The sequence below is a fragment of the Elephantulus edwardii genome, unplaced genomic scaffold (genome assembly GCF_000299155.1).
Source record: "Elephantulus edwardii isolate Elephantulus edwardi_28Jun2011 unplaced genomic scaffold, EleEdw1.0 scaffold00070, whole genome shotgun sequence".
NCBI classification, from domain to species: Eukaryota; Metazoa; Chordata; class Mammalia; order Macroscelidea; family Macroscelididae; genus Elephantulus; species Elephantulus edwardii.
This window is the reverse complement of record NW_006399820.1, coordinates 156,885-164,612: the sequence shown is the minus strand read 5'-3', so window position 1 is coordinate 164,612 and position 7,728 is coordinate 156,885. Positions and strand designations below refer to the sequence as shown.

At 42.9% G+C, this 7,728-nt stretch overlaps 2 protein-coding genes across 2 annotated transcripts; both read left to right on the top strand.

Annotated features, from left to right (window-relative positions):
• Positions 1-611: 611 nt before the first annotated feature.
• Positions 612-1,373, top strand: LOC102851546 (histone H1.4-like). The gene has a single exon (XM_006888629.1). It carries the CDS (start codon positions 658-660, stop codon positions 1,315-1,317), a length of 660 nt encoding a protein of 219 aa, XP_006888691.1. The 5' UTR covers positions 612-657; the 3' UTR covers positions 1,318-1,373.
• Positions 1,374-1,626: 253 nt separating this feature from the next.
• Positions 1,627-2,422, top strand: LOC102845033 (histone H2B type 1-O-like). Its single transcript, XM_006888675.1, has 2 exons — positions 1,627-1,836; positions 2,129-2,422. Exons 1-2 carry the CDS (start codon positions 1,627-1,629, stop codon positions 2,420-2,422), a joined length of 504 nt encoding a protein of 167 aa, XP_006888737.1.
• Positions 2,423-7,728: the final 5,306 nt, after the last annotated feature.

Sequence of the window (7,728 nt, the reverse complement as noted above, 5' to 3'; positions counted from 1 at the left end):
CATAGATTTATGTCTCAGAGGTCTAGAAGTTAACCTCAAATAGGCAATAATTTATTTGGAATTGCATTAAACCAGTTTGATGAACTCAAATGCCCTCAGCTCAATAGGCAAGACTCTCCTAGGAGCCTGTGTTACTTCCCTCACTTAAGTGCAGATTTATACTAAAAATCTTAATGCCAGTGGCTCGGTTTTTGAACATATAAGAAACTAACCTCTTGGAGAATTATACTTGAGAGGTCAGAAAACTGTACAGTTGAAGATGAGTTTATAATTTACAAAGAAAATAGAAAGTTTTGTTACTATGAGTTGAAATTTGCCATGCACGGCGGGAAATATTGCTGCTTTTTGGCATAAGTTCTGGTGCTATACTCATCATCTAAGACTGTCTTGAAGCCTGAGGCTTCGAGGATTGTTTTCTGAGAAAAGCTGGACAATTCAGAGTAGAGAATTTTGATATTTTGGGGCTTTTTTGAGGTGTAACAAACACAACTCGGGATCGGAGAGGACACTCTGCAGCTGCCAGTGAGGCGGGCTGGACAGCGCACCAATCACGGCGCAGCTCCGCCCTATATAAACCGGCGGGCGCAGCGGCACGGTGAGTTTTTGCCAGTGCCTCAGCTTCCGGCTCTAGTTTCCTTCTCCACGCTTGACCTCACCATGTCCGAGACTGCGCCCGCCGCTCCTGCCGCTCCGGCCCCCGCTGAGAAGACGCCGATCAAGAAGAAGGCCCGCAAGTCTGCAGGCGCCGGGAAGCGCAAGGCGTCTGGGCCCCCGGTGTCCGAGCTCATCACCAAGGCGGTGGCCGCTTCCAAGGAACGCAGCGGCGTGTCTCTGGCTGCGCTCAAGAAAGCCCTGGCTGCTGCCGGCTATGATGTGGAGAAAAACAACAGCCGCATCAAGCTGGGTCTGAAGAGTCTGGTGAGCAAGGGCACTCTGGTCCAGACCAAGGGCACCGGCGCCTCTGGCTCCTTCAAGCTCAACAAGAAGGCAGGTTCCGGGGAGGCCAAACCCAAGGCCAGAAAGGCCAGCGCAGCCAAGGCAAAGAAGCCCGCTGGCGCAGCCAAGAAGCCTAAGAAGGCTGCCGGGGCCACCACCCCAAAGAAAAGCGCCAAGAAGACCCCAAAGAAGGCTAAGAAGCCTGCGGCTGCTGCTGGAGCCAAAAAAGCAAAGAGCCCGAAAAAGGCAAAGGCAGCCAAGCCTAAGAAGACCCCCAAAAGCCCAGCAAAGGCCAAAGCGGTGAAACCCAAAGCGGCCAAACCAAAGACCGCCAAGCCTAAGGCAGCGAAGCCAAAGAAGGCGGCAGCCAAGAAGAAGTAAGTTCTTTTGGCTCTCTGCTTAGAGGCTTAACACAACCCAAAGGCTCTTTTCAGAGCCACCCACAGATCTCGGAAAAAGAGCTGTTGCACATTTCAAGGGATGTGGGAGTGACCTACATACTTGGTAAGGGGTTTTCGTCTGCTGGAGTTAAAAGGGTTCTTTTAACTGGTATTTCGCTGTACCATTCGTGTTGGAGGTAGTTGGCATATGTTTTGAGCGCTGGGACCTCTTACTAACCCTAGCCACATAGTATAAAGCACTTGATACTTTAAAAGGCAAAAAGTTACTACTACTCTAGTCTTTAAGGACATGGGGCTTGACTGCGGGCGGGATTACACACGGCTGCCTAACTGCAAGTTGACCAGTTTAAGAAGATCGGCGCTTACCGCAGGTGCTCTGGTCCGGCCCAACCCCGGAAGTTGTTACACCAAGCCGGCTGCCGGCTCCGCCCACAAGACTAAAATATGTAGATTTTTAACTCTGTGCATTCTGTTCTTAGTTGCAAAAGTCCATTTCCAAGTATCTTCGGGTACTCTAGGTTAGACTTTTTGATTGGGTCAAAGCACACTAATGAACTAGCCAATGAAAATGGAGACTTGAAGGGGTCATTTACAATTGTATTTGTGACGACACACGTAAATAGTCCAATCATAAGCAATATCTTATTAACATTTGAGTACTGCATAACTAAAAGCAGCCTCTGTAGGGTTGGGGTTCCGCCCCCCCCCGCCCCCAGTACTTTTGATACTCAAACTTTTGACGCTGCCATGCTTACGCCCAGTCTGCTCTGGACTGAAAATCGGCTTCTAAGAAGGCGGTGACCGTGGCGCAAAAGGACGACAAGAAGCGCGCAAGCGCAGCCCAAGGAGAGCTCTACGTGTACAAGGTGCTGAAGCAGATCCACCCCGACACTGGCATCTCCTTTAAGGCCATAGACATCACGAACTCCTTTGTGAACGACATCTTAGAGCGCATCGCCGGCGAGGCGTCCCGCCTGGCGCATTACAACAAGCGCTCCACCGTCACGTCGCGTGAGATCCAGACGGCCGTGTGCCTGCTGCTGCCCGGGGAGCTGGCCAAGCACGCCATGTCCGAGGGCACCTAGTACACCAGCTTGAAATAAGCCTGCCAAGCAAGAATCTCTACAGCTAAACTAAGTCTCTGTTCAGAGTCACGTATACTTTCAACAAATGAATTCTAAACCTTATATTCTAAGTGCCTTTCTTGGGTTATTGTTATGTGCCATCTACTAGGACTCAGAGCGACCCTATGGACAATGCCTCTGAACCTTGTCCTATCCTGAGCCAACCTCACCATCTCTGAAACCCTTGACTCCAGTGTGAGGGGAGGGTTTTTCTCGGGCTTTTCTCTCTGTTCTCACAACAAAATGGTTCCTCCTGAAGAGTACTGAATATCCCATGCACCGCCAAGAGAACGAACAGGTCTGTCCTAGAGAAAAGGTGCTGCTTGGAGGCAAGGATGGTAAATCTCCGTCTTACATACTTTCTTGGATATTTGAAACTCTGACTTTCTGTCAGAGCTGCGTCAAAATGATTGTTTGTTTGTTTGTTTGTTTGTTTGTCAAGGTAAGGTCAATGATAACAGTATCCATTGCCAGTCAGCTCTATATGCCCATCAGACTTTAGAAGGCTGTAATCATTTTGAACGCAGATTGTCTCTCTTACTAGCATGCAGTAGCTGGTTCATACTCATCACTGATTGCTGTGCTACCATTGCTCTAATTACAATGTTTGAATTGTAACAGACTGATAGCTGACTCTCAAGTGGATTATCACTGTTTTTGTCCCAACAGAGATTGCCTAACTTTCTCCAGGGGAGCTGCTAGTGGATTGAAATAGCCTACCTTTGGTGTGACATAAATTGAGCTCTCCTTGAGTCAGTATATAGTTGTATGGAAATATTCACTTTAGCATCACTTAATTAAAAATTGAGTTCACTATTTCAAGGTTACTGCTTTCTTTGTCACCTGTTGGTCCCCAGACACTGTATGAATTGGGTGGACTCAGGATAAAGAGGTAAACAATGAATGTGGAAGACTATGACCTGAAAATTGTGTTTGTTTCAGTTGTTCTCATTGTTAGATGTGGCTGAGTCAGTTATGACTCAGTAAGCCTATGAACCACAGATCTGAAGCCTATTCTATCCTGTGCCATCATTATCATCTTTAACACACTTGAGCCCATTGCTGCACTCACCGTGTCTATCCATCTCTTTGAGGGTCCTCCTCTCTTGCTGATCCTCCACTTTCCAATCAATAACCTTACATGTCCAAAATATGTGAAACGAAGTTTCACCATCCTTGCCTCCAAAGAATGCTCTAGTTGGATATTTACAAAGACGTAACTGTGATTTTGGCAGTCCATGAGATGTTCAGTACTCTTCTCCAACATCACAACTCAAAGGCATCAATTCTTCTCCTGCCATCCAGCTTTCAGATGCATAGCAAATGACTGAAAAGATATGACCTGAATCAGTCACCTTAGTCTTTAAACTGACATCATTGCTCCTCAGTAATTTAGAAAGGTCACTGACAGTGAACTTTCCTAATGGAATACATCTCCTGATCTCAAACACAATGTAAATGAAAGATTATATAAAGCACAAAGTATTACGGGGGAGAATATGCAGGCACAAATACATGTTGCAACAAGGTGTCATTTATTATATATTTTTTCTTTTAAAATAGTCTTGTGCTTGACAATAGCAGACTTTAAAAAAAAAAAAAACAAAACAAACAAAAAAAAACACAAAACAACCAACTGTTTCCTGAAAAGGAAAAAAAAAATCCTGTAACTATAAAAAAAATTAGTTAATTGTGAGTTCAAATAAGACGAAATCTTTGACAATTTGAATCTTTTCTCCATCTGTCATTATGTTGCTTATCAGTCCATTGGTGAGGATTTTTCTCTTCTTGATACTGTGATGCACTCTACATTAAATTCTATAATCTTGGATCCTTTGCAGTAAATGTTTCAAGTCTTCCTCAGTTTTAGCAAGCAAGGTCATATCATGTATTATGCAGTTTGTTAATGGGTTCCTCTGATCTTGATGCCATATTCTTTTTCATATGGTCTAGCTTCTCAAATGACTGCATACAGATTGACTAGGTATGAAGAAAGGATATTACCCTGACCTTTTCTGATTTTAAACCATGTTGTGTCCCCTTGCTCTGTTCAGACAATAACTTCTTGGTCTAGGTATAGATCTCATATGACCATTATTAAGTGTTCTGGAATTCCTGTTCTTCTCAAGGTGAGCCATAGTTTGTTATTATCCACATAGTCAAATACTTGTGCATAATCAGAAAAACACAAAGAGACATTCTTCTGGTGTTCCCTGCTTTCAGCCAGGATCTATCTGACCTCAGTAATGATAATCCCTGGTGTTCTGACTTCTTCTAAACTCAACTTGAATTTTCTGACAGTTCTCTGTTAATGTATTATTCTAGCCATTTTTGTGGCTAGAACATAGTCTCAGTTAATCTCAATGACCTTTTTTTTCTTCTTCATTTAAATGTGTGTTTGGACTACGTATAGTTCTCACATCTAAGCGGCTTGTGATTTGAATCTATCGGTTATTCTGAGGAACAAAAATGAGCAATTTCCTCCCTTGCAATTTAAAGCCTCTGAAAAACCTAAGATTAATGACATATCACAACAATATACATTACTGAAAAAAAAGCTGAAGATATTGCACAGACATAACCCCAAAGTTTTTCCAGTTTCTTTGCTTTGCTTTCTAACTGGGCCTGAGGAGGGATGAGACAGGAAGAGAAAGCAGTCTAGTCTCTTATTTTACTCTGAAAGAAGAAACAAATGGAAAGGTTCATTTTAAAATCCCGGTAGGACTACATGCAGGGAAGCCAGGATAGGAAATAGTTACCTCACAACTACAGGACCTTTTCTGTACTATTCATCCCTTCCCAGATTTCCCTGGAAAAGGAAGGAAGTCATATGATACAAAAGAAAAGAAAGCCTCTCTCTGCCAGGATGTGATGTGTACTGTGAATTAAAGATTGTGTTTGCTGCAAGGGCATGAATACATGCAAGGAAATAAATCTTTAAAAAAAAAATTGAGGGAACTGAGAAGAAATTACCTGCCTGGAGGAAAGGAGCCACCAGCTCAAGTTGGCAAGATAGTTGTGAAGTAAACGAGGAGAATTTGGTTGAAGTCAATGCTAACTGAAGTAGGAATTAATTTTGAAACCCAGAAGCATGTTTTGAATCCACCAGCTGCTCTGCAGGAAAAAGTCAGGTCGCCTCCTCCAGTGCAACTCACTGTCTCTGAAAACCCATAGGCAAGTGAGTTAGGAGATGGCTCCAACTTGATAGTCCCTAACTTAATTGTTCTCATGTGAAACCTATAGGCTTTTGTCAACACTGAGTAAGTGAACACTGAATGATATAAAATGAGGGAAGGGGTAAGTCAGGGTTGTAGCCTTTCTCCATACCTATTTAATCTATATACTGAAAAAAAAAGTATGAGAAACTAGACTCTATGTGGCACCAGGATTGGAGGAAGACACATTCAATAATCATTATGTGGATGACACAACCTTGCTGAAAATGAGGAGGACTTAAGCACTTGCTGCAGAAGATTTAACATTACAGTCTTCAATATGGATTTCATCTCAATGTCAAGAAAACACAAGTCCTCACCACTGAACTGAACTGAAAGGCAACATCATGATATATGGAGAAAACACCGAGACTGCCAATAACTTCATCTTACTTAGATCCACAATCAATATACTTATTACCAACAGTCAGGAGACAGGGACCTGTATTGTACTGGGAAATTCTGTAGTCAGCAATTCTTCCACATTATTGAGGAGCAATGATGTCAGCTTCAGGACAAAATGCACCTGACTCAGTCTATGGTCTTCTCAGTCACTTGCTATGCATCTGAGAGCTGGACAATGACTAAGGATGAAAGAAGAAAAAATTATGTCTATAGGGCATAGTCTGAGAAGACATTTTACTGTGTGGATAAAAAAAAATGTGGCTAACCTTGAGAAGAATGTTCTCATGGGAAATCCTTTGATTTTTCTCATGGGAAACCTATACTTGGACCAGGAAGCAGTCCTCAGAACAAAGCAAGGAAACACTGAATGGTTCAACATCAAAAAAGAGGTGCATCAGGTATCTCCATATCTTTTCAATCTGTATGAAGAACAGATCGTTCGGGAGGCTGGAGTTTATGAGGAAGAAATGTGACATCAGGATTGGAGGAAGACTCATCAGCAATCTGCATTATGCAGATGACACAACCTAACTTGCTGAAACTGAGAAGGACCTGAAGCACTTGCTGCAAAAGGTCAAGGACTGCAGTCTTCAATATGAATTGAAGCAAAACATTAAAAAGACAATAATTCTCACTACTGGACCAATTGGCAGCACCATAACAGATAAAGAAGAGATTGAGGTTGATAGCAATTTCAGCTTACTTGGATTCACAATCAACACTCTTGGCACCAGCAGTCAAGAAATTAAAAGACTAATTGCTTTGGGGAAAACTGCTGTCAAGAATCTCTCAAAAGTTACTGAAGAGCAATGATGTCAGTCTGGAGATGACAGATGACTTGATGCCAGAGTTGTGTTGCTGGAGAAGAGTACTGAATATACAACAGGTTTATCATGGAGAAGTGAAACCAGGCTGCTCCTTGGAGACAAAGATTTTGAATTCCTGTTTCACTTATTTTGGACATGAAGGAAAGAGTCCCTGGAGAAGGACATCATGCTCGGAAGGGTAGAGGGACAGTGCAAGAGAGAAGATCCCAGATGGGATGGCTTGACACAGGAACTGGGGTTATGGAGGTAAGTATGTCAGAGACAGTGAGACTGGCTCAGGAAAGAACAGAGTTTGGATGTATTGTCCATAGTGTCACTACGATTGCAGGTGATTCTATGGCACACAACAACAATATAGGACAAACCAATGCCTCCTGTAAATTGGATGCCTCCATCCCAGGACTGTTGCTGCTGTTGTTGTTGTTGATTGCCGTCAAGTCAAGCATAGTGACCCTATGAGCAAAAGCTCTGAAGCCTTCTATAACTATTATCATTCATCCAAATTCATAGAGTTTCCAGAGGCATGTTATTTAGAAAGTGGATGCCACTCCTGTTTCCAATGGACACCTAAAACCATAGTTTTGTTTTTTGGTTTTTTAAAAAATACTTTGAAGCACCAAATAGCTACTAAGAAAGTAAAGAATTCTGACCCTGATACTTGGCTCAAAGGAATTCCCCAGCACCATACCTGAATGTGAACTATATCTTTTAGGGTGTTACAAGCAGTCTGTTCTTGGTGGTGGTGGTGGTTGTTGTTATGTGCCATTGAGTCACTTGTGACTCATAGTGACCCAATGTACTGCTCTAAACGCAGTTCTAT

Coding starts and splice junctions, on each gene's coding strand:
- LOC102851546 (XM_006888629.1), top strand. CDS start 658: ATGTCCGAGACTGCGCCCGCCGCTCCTGCCGCTCCGGCCCCCGCTGAG.
- LOC102845033 (XM_006888675.1), top strand. CDS start 1,627: ATGGGGCTTGACTGCGGGCGGGATTACACACGGCTGCCTAACTGCAAG. Junction 1,837..2,128: donor TTGCAAAAGTCCATTTCCAA/GTATCTTCGGGT, acceptor TCGGCTTCTAAG/AAGGCGGTGACCGTGGCGCA.